Source organism: Spea bombifrons, chromosome 4 (genome assembly GCF_027358695.1).
Source record: "Spea bombifrons isolate aSpeBom1 chromosome 4, aSpeBom1.2.pri, whole genome shotgun sequence".
Classification (NCBI taxonomy): Eukaryota; Metazoa; Chordata; class Amphibia; order Anura; family Pelobatidae; genus Spea; species Spea bombifrons.
Genome location: NC_071090.1, coordinates 76838712 through 76860667, shown reverse-complemented (window position 1 = coordinate 76860667; position 21956 = coordinate 76838712). Strand labels below are relative to the sequence as shown.

The following is a 21956-nucleotide window of genomic DNA, read 5'->3' as shown; positions in this document are numbered from 1 at the left end:
TGCTTTCTGGAGGCAGATGGCATATAGGGGTCTATAAGGCAAATCTGGGGGCAGAGTGGCATATATGGGAGTTAAAGGGCATATCTTGGAGGCAGAGTGGCATATAGGGGGTATAAGGCATGTCTGGGGGGCAGATGTGCATAACTGGGGGCAGGTTGGCAAATAAAAGGAAATAAAAACAAAAATCATAGATTTTATTAAATATTAAAAAAAATGTTTACATGTGAATTAATATTTACTAGTAAAACTTTTTTGCTATAGGATAATCTTATATTCAGCCATTTTATTTTTTCCTAAATTAATATTCAAATTTTGGGAGGTCGTCAAGCAAATATGGTACAATTTTTCCTTGTACCAAAAAATTGTATTCAAAGCTTTCAAAAGTCATCATTTTTTTTTCATACTCCTCATCTGTGCTGCTGAATCTTCAATAAGTATCAAGATATAAACTAACACAGAATTTCTGTTCTGCTTTTATGGAGCAGCTCCGTCTGTGTCTCATTAATATTTTTGCAACTAGAGGTTAGTATTACTGTGTTATTACTGTGTTCTTTATTTTCCTTTCTTAAGATGAAGTCTCTTCCCCCCTCTTCCCCCCTCTTCCCCCCTCATTTCACTGATCCCTCTATCTCTACATTTCACATAGTGATCATGAAAGAGGAGTTGAGCCCTACTTTCATGATCACACTATTTATTCACTAATGGGGCAGTTGGTATTAGCGTTTTCACGAGAGTTGTGTTGTTAACTCCCTCTGTTCACTATTTATTATATAGGGCCTAGCAAATGGATCCAGCAAAAAGGGCTGAGCTGGCCCTGTATAATGCATAGCTCAATGTGTGAGTGCAAAACCTTCATTGAGTTAACTATTCGTTATACAAAGTCAGCCAAGCTCTCCTTACAGCAGAAGCCCACTGGGTTTGACCCTTCCTAACGTATAGTGAAGACAGGGAGCTGAAACACAACGTTCCTGCAAATTCACCTGCTAATGTATGTCATCTTTAGCAGGAGGGTCATAGGAGACCCTAGCAGGGCCTGTACAGGATCTCTACAACACTGAAAACAGGAAGGTAATACAAGAACCACTGTTTAGGCATTCAAATGAATGGAAGGGCTGGCTCTTTCAAGCAAAAGGCAGATGAGGCTATCATTAGACAATCTCCTCCTTATGATCCTTGGTGCTTTAGCGCTGACTTTAATTCACGGCATAACAGGTGTGGTACAGATAACTGCAGTGTTGTAAACATGTTGTAGCGCTACAGTTTCGTGCACAGACTTCTAAATCATCACAGGTATTAGTATTTATTTTACTTTGGACGATTACAATGCAATCCTCACTAAGGGTAAGTCAACAACAAACGCATATTTGCCAAAAATATGACTGTGTTTTAGGCAGGTGTGATGTCAGATATACAAAAAAAATAATTTTTACCTCAAGACATGACAGTTACGCTTTACTTAAAAATTTCAAAATGAACTCGAAATTCCATAAAAAATAGCAAAGAAGGTGTAATTGGGAATTAAATCTTAGGTGTAACCAAACCTTTTTTATATTGTGTATAAAAAATGATGTAACAGGGAATTGTTAGTATAATTAATTTTATTCTGGAGCCGGTAAGAGTTTCCTCAGAAGGCAACTTCATTACCACAGGTTACAAACTATGAAGAGTTTATTTGAAGATTTAAAAATGCATATTTATTATACACATGTAGGCATTAACAATGTAAATTGCACCGCTAGCATTTGCTGGTTGTTTATTCATTAGATCTTTAGAAAATCTACATTGCCTCCAGATAGAGGGATAATAATATAAAATAGACAAGTACATACATATTCAGCTCGGCAGGGGTTATACTTCTTAACTAGGTGTCACAACAAGTTGCAGAGAAAAGCATAGCGAGCAAGCTAGATCCATGGTCTAGACATTGGTGACTATTATTTTGTGTACAGGATTTTGTACAGATAGTCTGAGATGCCTTTAAGGGACATTTAAAAAAAAGCTTAATTACCTTTAAAATATAAGTAATCATTTGTGTACTACTCTGTTTGGTGTACAACATTGCAAATCTTAAAATATTTATTAAGATTTTTGAAAGATTTTTTTAAGGGGTAGACCCTAAAACAATATTTCTTAAAGAGATTTGCATAAAAATCTTTGGGATTCAGCCACGGAAATTATATTTATAAATTAAAATGTGTTAATAAAATACATGATTTTCCTAATGTTATTAACATCTTACTTTGTTATATTAATATATAGTAACAGGTCACAAGAAATCATAAAGCCCTGACCCCTAGCCATGCATATTACCACATAGTGTAAAGCAAACACTTTTTTAAATGTTGGATATATCCTTCTTCACTAGGTGTGTATAAAACAATAATTATTAATTATAACCGAGGTTACTTACCTCGTATCTGACTAAACTGGCAACCGGCATCTCCTCCACACAAATAATTATGTCAAAATCTGGATGCTGCCTACTAGGTAGTCCGAGGTGAGGAAGACCTCATATGAAATGCAGACTAATTGATTTAGTCAGTAATCCGGACAAAATTAAAGGGAGAGGCAGGAAAATAAAAAATCTTAAATTTTTCAAGCTGCATTTTAACCGCGGGGGAATTGATGTACAGTCGTGTGAAAACACAACATCTTTGAATTCTATGGTTGTACATTTTAGGTCATAATAACAATCATCTGTTCCTTAGCAGGTCTAAAAATAGATAAATACAACCTCAGATGAACAACAACGCTAAAGGGCATAGTGTATATCCTCTGTAGCATCATTTGCCTCTAGAAGCAACACCACTACCACAGAGCATCATGAAATGGGTTTCCATGGGTTTCCATGGGATGAGCATCTGCAGACAAGCTAAATATCATTATGCACAATGCCAAGGGTTAGCTGGAGTAGTTTAAGACATGCTGCCTCTGGTCTTTGGAGCAGTGGAATCATGTTCCATGTTTGGAGTAATGAATCACACTTCACTGGAATTCTGATTGGTTTGGTGGATGGTAAGAGAACACTACCTACTGGAATGCATTGTACACTGTAACTGTAAACTGTTTGGTGGATGAAGAATTATGGTTTGGGTCTGTTTTTAAGGTTTGTACTTTGCCCCTTAGTTCCAGTGAAGGGTAATGTTGGCACCAGTTTGGGGAAGGTCCTTTTCTATTCCAGCATGACTCAGTCCCTGTGCACCAAGCAAGGTACATAAAGACATGGTTTGATGAGTCTGGTGTGGATGAACTTGAGTGGCCTACATAGAGAAATAACCTTAACCCCACTGAACACGCTTGGGATGAATTGGAAAGAGAATTGTGAGCCAAATGCAGGTAAATATCAGGTTTAAAATCACACACAATAACAAACTGGTACAACCAGTACTACCATGATCATATAATGTTCCTATTAATAAGTAACTAACATTTGACTCTCACCAGGAAACCCGTCTCCAAGCCAACAAAGGTAGGTAACGGGGATGAGGTCAGGTGGTATTGGCGTGACAGAGGGGACAGGTGGAGAGGATATTTTGCTCCCCCATGAACAAAATCCTGCAGACGCCCCTGCATCAGTCCTGCATCAGTAAATAGACTTGTCATTCAGGTTTTCATAGGTTATTTTGGCATGAAAACATAATTTAAAGAATACTTACCCACTCAAAAGTCCATTTTCAAAACTTGCCATTTCTACTCCATGATCATGAAAGTTTTCACTCTCTAGAAAAGTCTGAGCCACAATCTTCTCTTTAGGCAAGTGATTAAATCCTGCCTATCTGTGTGATATCCTTCAGAGGAATAACACAAAGGATGGAATTGCTGCAGGGGAAATCCTTTCTAAAGTCAGATCTAAAGAACATACTCTCGGAATTAAATATTAAAGAAGTTAAATATATCCTTCTGCTCCAGCTCTGAGGTTTGATAAGACTTTCAACAGGATTAATGTAACATTGTGTTGAGCGGATGTCAACATTCTGTGTGCAAGGAGAATATGTCTGCAGATGTGCACACATGCAGGTATGTAGTTATACGGCACTCTGCAATTGGTTGACACTTTTGAATGTAGCCTTAGTTTGTGAAGTTTGCAGATATATATCACTTCTCACTCATAAATAGAAAAAAAGGAATATGACCTGCAACTGAATACAACACTTATTAGTATATACTATAGACGGCAAAATAATTCACTCTCCTCTACCACACATTCTTAATAGATATAGTTTTGTTTTACGTGACAATTATCAAGACCAACACTTTCACCATCAATGAAAATGTAAATTTTTGTATTAATTTTTGTTTAAATGTCTGTACAGACATCCTTATTGTTCCTTTGCCTTAGACTAAATCTCCTTTCTTCCAGTCTAAATGCGTGTCCACGTGTCCTATGCATACTCCTGTTTATGAATAGACTTTTAATTAATAGATTTATTATTATTATTATTATTATTATTATTATTATTATTATATCATATTTTGCAGTGGTGCAAATAACCTAAACTTGGAAAAAAAATATAATAAAGACATAACAAACTGAGGTATGTATAAATACTGCATTAAATTACTACAAATGAATATATATATATATATATATATATATATATATATATAATGTTTACCAACAGAAAAAAATACCATTCTGACAGATTAGCTAAATGTAATGGTGCCCTTTTTCTTGTTTTTTTTCTTTTTGGCAGAAACAGTTTTATTAAAAAGAGTGCTTTTGGTGACCACATTCTATAAAATCTATACATTGTTACTCTTCCCTTTTTAAAAAATGTGATACAAATTGTAGTTGGACACGTTTATATTTATTTACAAAATGTATTAACTTTATACACAAAAAAGGAAAAATAATGTAAGAATTAGTGTAAATGCATGTTTTTCTTTTTCTAGAACCCCCCCCTGCAGTGTATAAATAAATCCAAATACACACACCACAGTACAACAGTACATCAACTGTACTTTAATAGACACCTGCTCAGTAAAGTAATTACACTTTTAAAACTAGGTTTCTTTTTGTTAATTTCATGAAATGTACAATATTTTATAGATAATTTTTATTATCCCAAGCTAAACCATCATTTTACACATGAAAAAAAGTCTATATTGTTTCTTAAAGTCTTTCATGTCTACATATTTTGCAAGTGACCTCTTTCCTGTAGAAAGTGCTTGGTTTTTACTGAATGTGAGGATCATTCATTGGAAAAGGATCAATGCTGCTTTTAGACATCAGGAATTAGCCATCCTTTGGTTGACTGGAGGTTAGTTATAATCACATGACCTCCTTTTGGCGGCTTTGTGGGTGGCAAGACTGTGGTGCACTGAGGAGAGAAAAATAAAGAAGGCAAGTTGAAAGAAGTGAATGGAGTTCTATTAACCTTTTGAAGAACCAATAATAAACTGTTGGTATTCTTAAACCATGTATATGATTAGCAGAATACATAGGACAAAACAAGCAATCTAAAAGACTAACAAAATAAAATTCTGAGGTTGTTTAATTTTCAGTTACTTCAAAGATTATGCAAAATATCGGAAAAATCTTAACAAAATAAAAAAAATTGGCACGATTTTTTATGATTTTTTTTTAAAAAAATACAATTTAAATAAATGAAAATATGTTTATTAAAAAAATAAAATGCAAAACATTATGATGGCCACAACTATATTTTAAATCTTAGGAATTTTTCTGTCAGAAATAAAATTAAAAAAATAAAGTGCGTTCGGATTTTCTTGGGAGATTTCTTCAAATGTTTAACTAGAGTAAAAAGTAACGCAGCCTCATATTAAATCAAACACAATAGCCTGTTCTGGGTGGCACCGCATAGAAGTTGATTCCGTTTTGACAATGTTGTTTAGCTATCATTTGCTATTTTAAATGAATTGCCGCAATCCTCCTTTTTTTTTTTTACTACATTTGTTTTCTATTATGGAGAAGTGCAGCAGTTGAGGGCAGACATGTGAAAGTGGCTGTTTGGTTCTCTTTTTCATCCACCTGACCCTGTCTTTGTCTCATGTCACCCTGGGAATGTCACGCCTCACTACTTCACTTTGAGATGCTCTAGAAAGTGGCTTTGTCATTCCCCTCCTTTTTTTAAGACACACACGAAATTGTTCTCATTCCCCCTGCTGTAAAAGATACTTCAAATTGGGGCTCAGTTCACAAGTGCAATGCAATTTGGCTAAGCTCGGCCTTTGTTCTGCTTGTACAAATGACCAAACAGTGCACATATTATACAGTTGATCTACTGCTGCCTTCACATTGGAGTTAGGGGTTGGGAGAAAGCTAATCCCCTCAGTACCAAGGTGGTATTTTCTGTGTCTGTAATATTTCCAACTGCAAAAAAATGTGGAAATTCGCATTTGATGGTTTTCAAAAAGGATCAGCGCCCCACTGCTCCTGATGCTACATCAGTTTCTACCAATATCTAAAGCTCATGATTATTTGATTTTATTGTCTACAATATACGTAAACTGTGTGCTGTCCGTAACTCTGTAAAGATGTAAGAATTATTAAATATACATATAGAATATCAATTAATGGATTCATCTTGAAACATATTATTTTACAATTAATTTTTTTTTAGAAATGATTTATTAAAAAATAAAAAATAGCTATTCTGACCCTATAAAAATTGAAAAGCGAACATATTACATGTTTGTAGTGGTATTTAAAAACACTATAATGTCGAGTAATGTGGGTTTCCAGCAATGGCCTCATATCTGATATAATAGAAACTCTTGAACCCACAAGATTATAATGAATATTTTGAACTAATGTCCAGAACTTGTATTTATACCCTCATAAAGTATGCTCAAAGATCAATATATTGTGAAATATTATTTTCAAAGCAAAGCAGCATCACTTGCCAGTGTGGTGCATAAAAATACTATGTCTGAAAAATACATTTTGTTTTTGCATGGAAAATACATTTTTTTTGTATAGCCAATAGTTTGTGGAGTTGTTTTAACCATCATTTTAACAAGATCATAATCACAGATTCACTAATATGCAACTCTTTTTTTATATGTAATTTGTGCATTAAACCGGTATTCAATAAAGCTCAGTTTTGTGTATGCACAATAAATGTATTGGAGTGTTTTCAGAGCATCACAAACTAAACCTAACAAACTATCATCCAAATCTTTTGTAATATTGTCATGATTACCATAACATACCTTCCAACTTCTACCCCCAGTGAATCAGGACGCTGAGGGGCTGGAGGTAGAATGTCACTCAAACTGGCAACACTACTGGGCATGAGCACAATTCTGCGCATGCGCAGCATGCATTCTCTGGTCTCACAGTCACCGAAGAACGAAATCTGGACCACAAGACTACAGTCCCAAATCCCACTGTCCTGCCGAACTCTACCTCCGTGGAACAGCAGGATAGAGTTATAAAAGCGGGACTATCCCTGGCAAGGCGGGACAGTTGTGCAACATGTAATTCCATGACTCAAATTATTGTGTTTGCGTATTTTTCTAAATTGTTGGGAAAAAACTCCAAATTATCTCAAAAATTATTTTAATATCTTTATACTTTTAATCTTATTTTTTACTTTTAAGGTTATATATCCCTAACATATATATATATATATATATATATATACATACAGTATATATATACGGTGTATATATGTGTATATATATATATATATATATATATATATATATATATATATATATATATATATATATTACAAATGAGGAACAGAAAAAGACTTATGGGAAGCAACTTTGCAAACTAATCAGCAAACATCAACAAGTCCTATAAAATCAAAAGAGCATTTTATGTCAAAATTGAATCCAAGCTTGGTGTGTAGGATCCCACCTCATTAGTCTTTCTTAATACATTCTTGTTAATTAAACCGAAATTCCCTTTTCTTTGAACTGGTTTTTATACTAGTGTCATCACAGTTTCTGTGACCTTTAGCAAACAACTCACTTTAACGGTATAAACGATTATACACTAAGCGTCTCAAACAAATACTGCAAAAACAACCACGAAGGTTCTGTGTGAAACTATCCCTGTGTGTTAATATTGGATGTTACTGGGTATTTACCTCGCATGAGGTGCCAACTAGTTCTAATTATTGACCATTGACAGGAAGTCAGTGGTCAATAATCTCTGTTTACTGGGGAAAATCAGTAGCACCGCTATCAAAGCAAACCCATGTCCTACACAGCAGAGAGAGGATTTTGTTTTGTCGAGCCTCTTTTCATCTGTCAATACAGTGAATAATCTAAACATAATTATAATAGTCCATCACGTGTTTAAAAAACTTCTATTTGCTCTATCCCACTTAGGAAGGAAGACATTTTCAGATTTCAAGTTAGTAGTAGTAGTAGAAAATCTTTTCTTTTTGTGTGTGGGTTTTTTTACTTGCAAATCCATACTGAGTAACTGTATTGCGCAATGTAACAACATCAGTATCACTGGGCCAGTTGGCTTGGTTTTTTCTTTAGCCTTAACATTACAAGCCCACCCTCCTAGCTATATAATATTTTTTTCCAGGTGTATTTTCACCAGTATGCCCGTACTTATGTGAGACAAGTACCTACTAACAATCTTCTTGCAAGGTCAAGATACTTAGTATTTTCACTATGACCTTTTGGCAAATTGGAATATGACAAGTTCAAAATGAAGTGAATACCAGGCTAATGAGTACGTCTTAACTAACCACAACCTATTATTTCATTTCTACAAGCTTCATCTCCCAAGTTGAGAAATCAGTATGAAATAAACTCTGAATGGTATATAGGGTGTATTCAGCTACCTAGAGAGTTGAGGGTTTCAACTCCTTAACTTCACTATTCATTATGAATTACCAACCCCAGTGATCTTCTGGTTTATGATGGGGTGAGATGAACCTACATAACAAATAATGACATCAGGAAATTAAAATATCAAACTTTCCTATACACCTCAAAGTTAGGCAATTCAGGATCCAAAAATGGCAACACCAATGTATGATAGCTTGTTTTGGTATTTAGCCGTTAGAGTGTTCCTCTTTAAACTTAGATGTATTGTGGTAACAGCCCATGAAATTGCTAGCATCATAAGGAGTGGAAACTGGTGAAGCATTGATTACAGCCTTAATGTGCCACAAATTATAATACAATATGTGATATATCTTTGCATACAGGTTATTAAAATGTGTTAAAAGGACATTGACTTTTGTTATCTTTATTCTACAAAGCAAACATTGAAATATTTAAGACCACATGATACATTCATTATTTTACACAAAAATGGAGTTTGCATCTATTGTAGATAATAAACTGTATTCATTTAGTACTCATTTCTTAGGGTTAATGATTCCTTACCAGAGGGGCCAAAACAATATGGTGTTGTGTAAACAAAACATTTTCTTATTATTTTCTTATAGACCTCAACATTTAGGAAGAATCTCACATACCCTACATCATCAGACCCTGTTTACCAATATAGCCAACCCTTCTGCATTTAAAGACTAATATACATGAACTCCAGTGTTCATTATAAAGTTGTTGCTGTAATATTTAATAATAAATTTTTTTATACAAACAAAAAATATTAAGAATGAAATATTGCCAACAAAAATATCAGTTAAAGGGTCATTAGATGATGGAGTGTATTGTCACATTTCAGAATAATTTTTCATCAAAAAAACTAAATGTAATAAACAATTGAACATTTCCGGTATTTATTATATTTGTGAATATTCCACAAGGCTTCTGAATATATATATATATATATATATATATATATATATACACACAATGTAATACAGTTCTGGTGCTGAGTTTTAAACTGGGTGCAATCACCATAGCAGTCAATGATATGTTTCCACTTTTACCAATTTTCACTCATTCTTATACATGACCTCAGCTGTACATTTTTGGAATAGTTTCTTAATAATACTCAAACATGAAAATGTACTTAACAGACCATTTTAAATTCAAGTAGGGATACAGATGGGTTACATAGGCACATATCTCTGCAATGTATCATTAGTAAGAAAAATAGATTGTGACATCACTAATCAAATGATAACATAACTACATGCCTATCCAGGTACCTCAGAAACATTGGAGGCTACCAAGAAGTTAAAAAAGTGGCCTTGCAACTATAGCAACCAGTGAATTGGTCCAGTCAGCAGGAACATTCCACTGGTTGCTATGGTGATAAGGCCACTTTTTCAAGTATTCACTTTGTATACTTTAACCCCATAGAGTCAACATTAAAAGGGATATTGTCAAGCAGCACCTATGTGCGAGTGACTTAATAGTTTCTGTTCACACCTGCTTAGATACTCTTTTTTTTATTATTCTACACCATAGATTTTGATTATTTCACTATTTTTTTGCCTAGAGTCCTCTGTATTTTCATCGGTGCCAAGCTTACAAAGCCAGTTATTTATTATTCAGCATCGGTTAAATATTTTTTTTCATGGAGATGGCAGTAGGTGACAAAGAGGCAATTTTGAAATAAATCCAGCCTTGTCCATCAAAATACCTCTTAAGGAAACAAAGTTTCAAATTAACTTTTATATTACATAAACTTGCCAAGCAGCTTATATGACAGAACATACTTATGCTGAATTGTAAAACTACAAAACTATGTTCAATTAAACATTCTAATTGGATGAGAATCAAAATAATTATTATAATATTTTCTTTTGCAAAGGTTTTCATGTGAGAAATAATGGTCCCTTAGAGTTTCTTCATCTTGCTTGTTTTCAAACATAATAGCAGAAATGTCTAACTTCTGATATTATGACCTGCAGGAAAGGTCATTTACTGTCCTTGCACCCAGTCCAAGTTATATATTCCCTTGTAGAAAAAGGAAACCTTATAAAGGGCAGCACATTTGGGATATGTCTTAACCGTAGAGACAACAAATAAACTAATTCAGAAAATGCCTAATTCCTATATTATATATATTCAAAGGTTATGACAAAACGAGAATTGACAGACTAAAACCAACCAGTACATTAGGTAAGAAGGGCCAAGCTTACAGTCTAGAGATCCATTCTCAACAAAGGTGAAGGGCCAGAACCAAGGTATTATAAAGGATCTGTGTGACTATTTTTTTTTAGGGAATTGGCTTCCAATGTGAGCTAATTTGTGACAAGTATGTAAAGAAATGTACCTTTTTTTGCATGCTTGTAATAAACCCCCCATTATTGTTCTGAGGCACTGAGGTCATACAGCAAAGATGCAAAATGCTGCAAATCATTTAATAAGGGGCTGACAAAGGAGACTACCTTACAAGTGTAAGTGTTGTTTTTAGTATTAATTCTATTTCTTGCTAAATAACCATTTTTATTTCAAATGAAGCACATTTTCTAACAAATACATTTGTAAAAACACGTCATATAATTTTCTTTCTTTTTTGTTAATAAAATGTGGAAATGTAGTGAGCATGAGCATTTATGATAGGACAGTATAAATTAATAGAAATGTTAAACCCCAAAAAGAAGTCCTATGTCATTTATTATTATTATTATTATTATTATGCTTTATTTATAGAGCACCAACAATTGACATGCACTTCGTACAACACATACATTTAAAAGGTATGAAAAAATAGAGTTTACTAGCAGAGACAAACATACATTAGGTAAAGAGGGCCCTGCTCCCAAGCTTACACCTGTTCATTTTATTAAACATTATATTTTAATATTTTGAGGTTAACAAAAATAAATGAAGTCCAACATTGTGACAGTATCCTCTATTAATTGATTTATGTACTATGGTGCATTATATCCTAAAGCAGGGTATGTATTTGCTTTATATAACACATGATGTACATTACAGTTTAACTGGCCATTGGCATAGTTGGGAAACTGTTCTAAGAGAAATAACCTCACATATCTGATGTGTTAAATTTGGGATAGATTGTTCTGAACAAAATCACTCCATCCTTTCCTTTAAATTCCCATAGGCTGCAAAATCACTTTGGTAAACTCAAAAACAGTCAGCAGCAACAAAAGAAACTCCAAACCGAATTCTCTCACCTCTTTTTCTTGGCTACTAAGTAAATAGAGGAATGGCAAATAAGTTCATCAAATGTAATCTAGTATTTGACTGCAAATAATGTAGAACTGCTTTCAAGTTAAGAAATGTGGTTTTGATCTCTGCAATTGTTTGAAGCTTTGGGCTGCTTTACATTTCTGTATTGTAAATATTAACATGGGCTGAATAAGAGGGTTATTTTCATATTTCGTTATTTTCCACCCATTCTGTGCTGTTGGATAGATTCAAGACCCCATCCACATGCTCACACCTGCATTGAAACCATAAGGGATCAAAACCAATATTGTGTTAGCCCTATTATCTTCCTCTTTCTCTTGGCTATCTGAACAGCCTGCATGCTACTGAAACGAATTGTGGATTTATGGGTGGGAAATTAGCATAAATTATTACCAAATCTGTAAACGTGTGGGGTCCTGCTTTTGGAAAAAGGGGTCTATTGCTGTCCCTTCATGCAGAAACCTGCGCTTTAAGGATCGTGAAGGAAAGACTGAATAGTTCTTGCTACAAAAAGATTCATTCCCATTTGCTTTCCACATTGATATAATTGACTTATGTGTATTTATGCCGCTTTCTCAACAACTGTTGAAGCTCCTTATTTAAATGAGTCCTCAAAAAAAGCCTTTTTTGGTAAATAGTTTTGAATTTCCTTACAAAAGGTTGCATTCACTTTTAAAAACTCCTAATACACTGATTTTACATGTACTTCACTTGAGTGATTAGGAACAACAACCAAACATACTAAATAAATAAATAAATATATAAATTAATAGAAAAACATGGATTATATATATATATATATATATATATATATATATATATATATATATATATATTGCGCTTAGTGTTACAAAGTATGAAATAAATTGTAACTTTTTTTGCTTGAAAGACAATCCTTGTTGAGGGTTAAAAACCAATATGATATAAAACAAAATAAGAAAAATCATTCACAAATGTAATTGTTTATATATCGTGTTATATATGGAGTTTTCCTAGCTGTCTTGTTAGAAGAAATATTTCGATAAAATGCAATCATACCTCCTGTGCCATCCAGTTTTTAACATAACCCCATGAACAGAAATTTGTTATTTTCGTCTTTATTGTGCACGTTCGTTTTTTCTAATTATATCCCAATAATTTAACATTTCTTTTTTTTTCTTTACAGAAACCGTTTCATTACTAAAAACAAATACATTTAAAGGGCCCAATTGCCAATCAAAAACATCTTATCTTCTGAAAAAAGTTTAATTAATAGTTTTTTTTAAAAAAACATAAATAATAATACCATTACATTAGAACATTTCAATTGAACTATCACTCCTGCACATGATGATGACTTACTCTTAATTGTGCAGCATTATGCATAGTTAATTCACAGTAATCCTTGGACAAATCTATGTTACTGTTAAATGTATTAAGCGCAGTATGTTTAGGGGGCATTGCATATTAACCCATTCCTTTCTAGTGGAGTTGTACCGAGGCTCTATAGCCAGTGCATGGGTTTAAACAAAAAAGAACTCGCAGGGAAACTGTAAGTTATAAACAGTTCTTAGGGCTTTGTGAATTTATATTTTCGTGCTTTTTTTATACCTGAATTTAGAAGGTTATATTGTGTTAGTGCTCAAGTGCTTCTGTTAATATTGGAAAACGTGATTCTGCATTACCAGCTGCTAATCTGAATCCTAGCAGCTATTTCAATATTAATGAAAATGTTTAATCTCCTAAACTCACCGTGTTTAAGTAACGATTTGGTGATTTATTGACTGGCAAAAAAATAACAATAATAACTGTCATTAAGATTATAATTACCACAACATGTATTTTTTGTGTTGAATTTCTCTAAATTGTGTTCAGATATAAAATGTAAAGAAAACTCCCTATCCCCTCAAATAGCCCCAGACACTAACTTTTGCAGATCCCTTCCAAATCCCATATTTAAAAAATACTGTCTAAATATTCAATAGATTTAATCAGATACATTTGCAGTGTGCTCCCATTTTACAGCGCAGCAGCGTATGATGGCGATATAAATAATAATAATAATAATAATAAAAATAATAATTGTAGTATCACTAGTAATCATTTTATTAACCTAACCTATAATTGTTACTGGTAGTGTTACTGAATTGAAATAGAACATGAATTAAATAGAATTCTTGTACCAAAAGGTGTTGAAGAAGACTTTTCCTTGTAGTGATACCAGGATGTCACATATAGCAGTCAGTTCTTAGAATCCAGGAACACATATGTTTAGCATGCAAATACTGTTATGTTATGTGAGTTATATTACTAATTTGTAGTTTAAGGATGGCACCTTTATCTTAATCACATAAAATATATAATATGAAATATGATATGAAGGGTAGTATATGGAAATTTTACTGTTTCAGACAGCGCTAAAAGTACATTTGCTGTCATTGGCACCTGTCTACAAAGTACAGCAATGCTAGGAGTTAATGTTCAATTCGGGGTATAGGACATGCTTTACAGTAAGAAGAAGCAGCTTGAATTTCTAGTTTGGAATGATTTATATCAGGGCAATTTATTCAAAGCATGTCATCACTTAAGGGGTGAAACATGCCAGACAAGTGGCAAAAGTGCCTAAAGACCTGTCAAATATAAGGACTGTGTCTATTTGTATAAAAAATACATGTGGATGGAAAATACAGTGGTTGGTTATTACTTGTCATTTGAATATCAAGAAGCATATTAGCCATATGTACATTGTGTGTATATATATATATATATATATATATATATATATGTATACGTACCTAAACTGTGATGATGCAGTGATCATATTGTAAATATAAAGGTGATTAAGACTTTGCTTTGTTGTGTTCACATCTGGCCACCCTAGCAGATGTTTAAGTACCTTGCATATACCGCTGAGGGGGAATGATTAGATATTATCAGTAACCGGGGGTTTAAATGAGTGTGCAGAGTGTACTAATTATCCTATAAGATTACACTACCATACAGTCCTAACATTCTTTTTACTTAATCATAGTAGTCTTTGGTCATTCAGGAGAGTGCAGTAGAACATGTGAAAAAAATGAATATTGCAGTACGTTTTACTCATTCTCACAAATGCACGTTATGTTATTTTACTGTCTTTTTTTCATAATAGTATAAAACCTCCAGGACTATGAGGGTAGGAATATTCTTTTCATGGTTAACTTCTTCAGTTACAGAATAAATAAAACTAAATTAACATTTTAGAGTCATAGCTCTGGAAGACTGAGAGAGCTCCACAAGTGACACCACCCAAGGTCTTACACCCATAATGTTTTGCTCTGCAGTAATATGTCTTTATTATCATATAGCAATTAGTTAAAGCTGATTTCTGTTTGTCTTTCTTTCAGGGAATCGAACACTTGTTGAAACTGAAGTAACTACTCACATGACAAGATAATTCTAACCAAAGCCACTGTAAAATCACAACTAGCCAGCTGGAGTCAATGGATGCACCTGCTGCTGAGGGAACGATTGTTTGTTCCCAACAATAATACATTCCCAACATATTATATAATAACACTGATACTTTTATGTAAAATTTTAAATAACTTTTTTTATTAAAAAAATGACAAATACTTATAGTTGCATAATCTACAAAATGAGATATGTGTATAGGGATACTCTATAAATGATTATACTTAATTAAACTAATGTATTGATGCAATTGTGTGTGTATGTGTTTTATGTGTTAAATGTGTGTATGTATATATATATATATATATATATATATATATATATATATATACACATATATATATATACATATATACATTTAATATATATATACATTTAATATATATATATATACATATATATATCTGTATGTGTGTGTTACATATCTATCTATACCCCATAGGTATATTGCAAAGAAGAACTCGTTGAACAATCAAGTTAGGGTAAGAACAAGCGCCCTCCTACCCTTGTTAGAAAGTAAAAGCGATGCCTTAAGTTGGTTCACAATACAAATCAGATAACAATACAGAACAAACAGAATACCACAGCCAAGCAATTTCCATGTCAAACATCCCACTGCTCACTAGCTCCATTTGTAAGTGTGAATTACAGACTAAGCTCCCTGCAAAGCACACAGAAAGGTTGGTGCATACCTTCACACACACTGTTACTGGGTGCCATCACACTTCAATTCCGGTTGCTGAGCCTTTTCACCCCTTGCCTTGTCTTCAAATGGAAATGATTTCTATTGGCCCAAGGTGTCCATGTAAATAGGTGTAAATGAAACCAGATTATGCCTTTCTCTCCCCCTCCTCCCTCCTCACTCTTCTCCCCTGCTCCCTCCCACCTCCTCCCAGGGCGATTGTCATATGATAGCAAAGAAGTGGCACATTAATGAAGCGCCTCCGCAGGGGTCTTTTCTGTTCATGTCACCACATAAAACTATCAGATGGTTTGAGGAAGGACATGGAGACAACTACTTAGCTTATCTCCCACCCAGCAAAGAAGCAAACTCCCCTTTTCTCATTCAACTGCTGGTCAGAAAAGGAGATTATTCCTGATGCTGGAGTGAAGATCAGAGTTTTACCCAAAAGAAGGGATCCAGCTGGATTTGGACTGAGTTAAGATCTGAAGTATCGACAAGAAGGGTTTGTGTTTTGGACAAGATCTATCTGCTACCAGGCTATTCTACGAATGCACACTGTCAACTCCTAAGAACTTCAAGGTATGTGAAATTATGTTCTTGTGCACAAATAAGCGTACTGTACAGTGTGAGTAAGTAGAGTGGCCAAGTTTAAGGAGATGAGGTTATTTTAGCTGAGCAATATATGCACGTGTGAATGGAATATAGATGATAGTTTCATAGGTCGCTTTCACCAATCTAAAAGACAATTAGTAATGTATTATTTGATTGTAAAGTACTGTAATGGATTAAATAAGCAGGATTGATGTGCTATTCTCAATGCAGATAGCTCCTCTTCGATTGCTGTGAAGATGCCTCGCCCTGGGAGAAACACATACAGTGACCAGAAGCCCCCATACTCATATATTTCCCTCACAGCCATGGCCATCCAGAGTTCTCAAGAGAAGATGCTGCCGCTTAGCGAGATCTACAAATTCATTATGGACAGGTTCCCATACTACAGAGAAAACACCCAGAGGTGGCAGAACTCTCTAAGACATAACTTGTCCTTCAATGACTGCTTCATCAAGATTCCAAGGAGACCGGATCAACCTGGCAAGGGCAGTTTTTGGGCACTTCACCCAAGCTGTGGTGATATGTTTGAGAATGGCAGTTTTCTGAGGCGTAGGAAGAGGTTTAAGGTGATGAAGTCGGACCACCTTGCTCCCACCAAGCCATCAGATGCTGCCCAATACCTCCAGCAGCAAGCCAAACTAAGACTGAGCGCCCTAGCGGCCTCTGGTACCCATTTGCCCCAAATGTCAACTTACAACCTGGGGGTTTCTCAGACATCTACTTTTAAGCACCCCTTTGCTATTGAGAATATCATTGCCAGAGAGTACAAAATGCCAGGAGGGCTTGCTTTTTCCACAATGCAGCCAATGTCAGCTGCCTACCCTCTACATAACCAATTGACTACAGTTGGCAGCCCCATTGGTACGGGTTGGCCACACATGTACAGCTCCAGCATGATCGACACAACCACCCCAATATCAATGGCCAACAGCGATTACAGTGTGAGTGCTTATGGAGTGCCCATCAAACCTCTTTGCCACGGGGGACAAACTTTACCAGCTATTCCAGTTCCAATCAAACCTACACCCACAGCTGTGCCAGCGCTTCCAGCGCTTCCCACACACATCCCTGCCATCCTCTCAAACTCTTCTCCATCCTTGAGTCCAACGTCTCCCCAAACAGCAACTAGCCAAAGTAGTCCTGCTACTCCAAGTGAAACTTTGACCAGTCCTACCACCGCTCTCCTTTCTGTGGCTGTACATTGATGTGACCTGCAGGACATTATAAGTCAGACTCCATCTCCCCTAAACTTACTCAAATGACTCAAATTGGGGGGGGGGTCATCCACATCAGATTTACCAGCTGTGATCCAACTTGGCTTTCTGATTCAATTTGCATATCCTAAGACACTTGAAACCCCCTATTTGTTGTCATTCCAGTGCAATTTCAAAAACTGTTTGTATTACCTAACCCTACAAAACCAGAAAGAAAACGGCAACAAATATGCACAAACTAAACTAAAAAATACATGGGTTGACATATGTAGGACCACACAAGAAACTGCAAATAGGTTTGTACATCATTGAAAAATAAAACAGCCCACTTACGGAAACAATGTATAACTGAAACAGAAATGGTGCAATTGTTATTGTTATTATAGTTTTACTCATTACAATAATATTTGGAGATTGCTACTTGAAAATGTCTACACCTAAATATGTTATCAATTGTACTGTGAATTGTACTTAAGCATTACATACACGTTTGAGATATATATATATACATACATATATATATATATATATATATATATATATCCTACTCCACCAGTATAGGATAGCAATAGCTGATAACTTGCACATACAGCACCATGACACACTGGGAAAAGACTTTGTATGCAGATATACTGTCCTAATGTAAATACGGAATCTGTGAATCAGAACATAATTCCTACTTGTTATTTGTCAATTAAAGTAATTAATTTTGAGGCACTGGGAGATAATCGATGTCACTCCATGTAGGTTTCAATTCGTATGTTGGGGGTTTACAATTATGTCAAGTGTATCCAATGATGGACCACAAACTTATCAGGTGGGGATGTTTATCTAAGCAAAAGGGGGGCAATCCTGGTGAAAAGTGATTTTTATTTTTCACAGAGAACATTTGTCTCCAGTAATCAGTGGAACGATTTATATTAATAATTATTGGGAAATCACTGTTCCGATTCACCTGCTTTGATAAGTAACTCCCTGAATTTAACTAATCTGGTATCCAGACCTCCATGATAAGGAAGAGAGGAGGCAGCTGTAAATGTTTGTTAATATGGGTGAAAATGATATGTGTAAAATGCACTTTTATTTGGCCCCTAATTGTCTTTTTGTATGTTTTAATTTTGGGAAATTGCTGAAAACTTAAAGCCAGATGTCGCTCTGTGATGAACTACTTAAATTAATTCGAAATGTCTCTAATGTCACTGAAACTTTTTAAAAAAAGGTATCTTTTCTGTCCCCTTGTTGTACAGAAGGCATGACATCTATGTATTGATGTGAGTATTCTCAGCATGTGTGTTTTCACCAAACCAAGATTAAACGTGTCTGCGTTAAATTATGAATACAGTCGTCCAAATAATATTTTCTCATTAAAATATAATAAATCTAAACATTTGTTTGTGTTTTTTTCTTTTTAAATTTTTACAGAGTTTCCTAAACTCATATGATGCAGTCAGTGGATAAGGTATATAAGTGTATATTTTCTTGAATTTAGGGAGGGGGCAGATATATTATCGTGGGGCTAAACAATATATATCTATATATCTACCTCTCTAATATATCTATGGCTGTTGCATACACATATAAAGTGTGTATAGTATATTTGCTAAATAACTGGTGTATTTAAGAATGTGTGGATAAATTATGTTTGCAAAAATAATGTTTTAATAATATTTTTTATATATTGATCAGTAAAGGGGGTCAGACAATTTTATTTAAGAAGAACATTTTTTCTTTAAAATACTAGAAGTGATCCTTTATATTTGCGGGCAAAATGTCTTATCAGAAATATGTGACAGGATACTTAACCATAGGCAATAATATTAAAGAATGCATATAATAAAATCGTTTTAAAACGTTGTAATTATTTTCAGGATGAATTATGCTATAACACACTCCAAAACAATGTACTAATGATCTGGAGGTCATGGGGACTACAGATTAATATATCACATATAATTCGTTATCCACCACTGTGGATGAGCAAATGTCTTTGGGGATCGAGTACCAGATTCCTGTGCTTTCAGAAGTAAATGGAAGAAACACCAAGTTTAACTGCTGATAAAATGTGGGGAACTTACTATATCATCGATGAAAGCATGCAGGAGCAAACAGATTAATGCATTCTTTCTATTCTTTTAGAAAGTGTGTTTTTGTGGGAAGTTAAAAGGATCGATTGTATTATTTTATTTTTTAATATTTTTTGCAGCACAAATAAATAAATAAATATTTTGGCTTATTAAATTGGATGGAATTGCTAAAACAAGTCAAATGGTTGACAAGTGATCTCATTTATCACGCTGAAAGAAAACTTCTCTTAGTATGATAACCCAAACGGAAATTCTACATTCAGACTAGCATATCTGAAAAATAAACTCTTTGGATGTTCTGGGCTTAAAGATAAAAAATATTAAAGCATGTGATCCCATCAAATCAAGTAAATTATATATTTGAAATAAAATAACGAAATTAACAAATAGGTTTATTACTTTTTATTGATGGTACAGATACCACATTTTAACATATAAAAGTTACATCGTCCTGTATACCTAGGAAATGTTATAGTAATTGTTGCAAATAAAAAGACACATTATTCATGAAAACCCTTTTTCGTAAAAAAACGGAAAAAAACTAAACAAAATAATAATATTTTTTTTGGTCCCATGTAAGACATTGATTAAAGCGCATCGACAAATATATAGCCTAACAGACAATAAACTGCATTGTGTCATTTAAGTCTCTGGTAATGGCTCAAGTCCAAAGTCAATAGACATTTTAGAAAAAGAATCCCACAAAAAAAGAAAAGAACAGCAAATTGTATTTAGAAAATTCCAAAATCCATTCCATAAAAAATTCGCTTTTTTCTACAATGTGAGCGAATATTTCAAGGCATTTATTTAGCGAAATCAAACTAATTTATTCTACATATTATTAGAAATAACTTTTTCTAGCTGTGCTTTTTTTATTCTAACAACGAATACTTTTTTGTGCAGAGGAATTCATACTTGAACAACAGGTTGCTTTCATAAAAACTGTTCGATAAAACCAACAATCAACAATAAAAGAAAAACCAGACAACCCCCCCCCGACAAAAAAACATTGTTTTCACTAATTAATTAGAAGATGTTCCACACCTCTGATGAGTAAATTAACTCATCATAATGTATAAAAAAAAACATTAAAATATAGAGATTAAATAAACAAATAAATAAATAACTAAATAAGCCTGGTAGGCTTTTCAGATGACTTTATTTGTTTTCATTTCAGCTAAAAACAAATTATCTAATTAATATGTTTCAATTATAGCATGGAAAATAGACCCTTAAGATCTCCTGCAGTGCCCCCTACAATAGACTCAGACCTCAGTAATGGAATTCGCAATCACTTCGCATCTGTTTCTTTTATTTTCCCCTTTTGATTCGCTAAACCTCTTTAACCAGTTAAGTGCCATAATGCACGGTGCAATTAATGGAGATGGCAATAAATTGCAGCCCTCTCCGGTAATCAAAGGGTTACACCGCTGGTCAAAACAGTGGCATGGTATACAAAAACTATGTCCCTGTGCCAAGAGAAGACAAAAAAAAATCTTAGCAGATCTTCTGGGCTTTATGGCAAGTTAGAAAGTGAAATCCCCCATTCAAGAGCATTAAACAAATATATTAGAATTCTGTCACTTTATGCAATTGAGTACATCAAATAAAAGGTCCCAGGCCACTTCATTCACATCAATAGAAATTCTAAAGAATGGAAAACCTAGACTAGGCCACCGATGTAGATTTGGCTTTTTTCCCCTCTTAGAGACAAAAAGACTGAATTCCCACAAACACATTACTGGCTGGTGGGCTAGGAAACCAACACAGGAACCCCTTTGGAATTTAAATTCGTGTTATCTTCCCTCCTTTTAGGGTTTGTTTGCACTACAGTGCAAGTTATATTGGCATCCTCTGTTAAAAAGTGTAAAGGTTTTTACAGACACCATTTGCCCCTTAGATCTGAAAATG

General features: G+C 34.2%; 2 protein-coding genes across 2 annotated transcripts in view; one reads left to right on the top strand and one right to left on the bottom strand.

The window, feature by feature from the left end:
* GTF2A2 (general transcription factor IIA subunit 2) overlaps positions 1–21664 on the bottom strand; it is a 167454-nt gene extending 145790 nt beyond the window's left edge. The window contains exon 1 of the mRNA XM_053465110.1: positions 21647–21664. The gene's annotated coding sequence lies outside the window, so the exon portion shown is untranslated. The remainder of the gene's footprint in view (positions 1–21646) is intronic.
* Positions 16454–17985, top strand: FOXB1 (forkhead box B1). Its single transcript, XM_053465106.1, has 2 exons — positions 16454–16714; positions 16958–17985. The coding sequence occupies exon 2, from the start codon at positions 16984–16986 to the stop codon at positions 17950–17952; it is 969 nt and encodes a 322-aa protein (XP_053321081.1). The 5' UTR covers positions 16454–16714; positions 16958–16983; the 3' UTR covers positions 17953–17985.
* Positions 21665–21956: the final 292 nt, after the last annotated feature.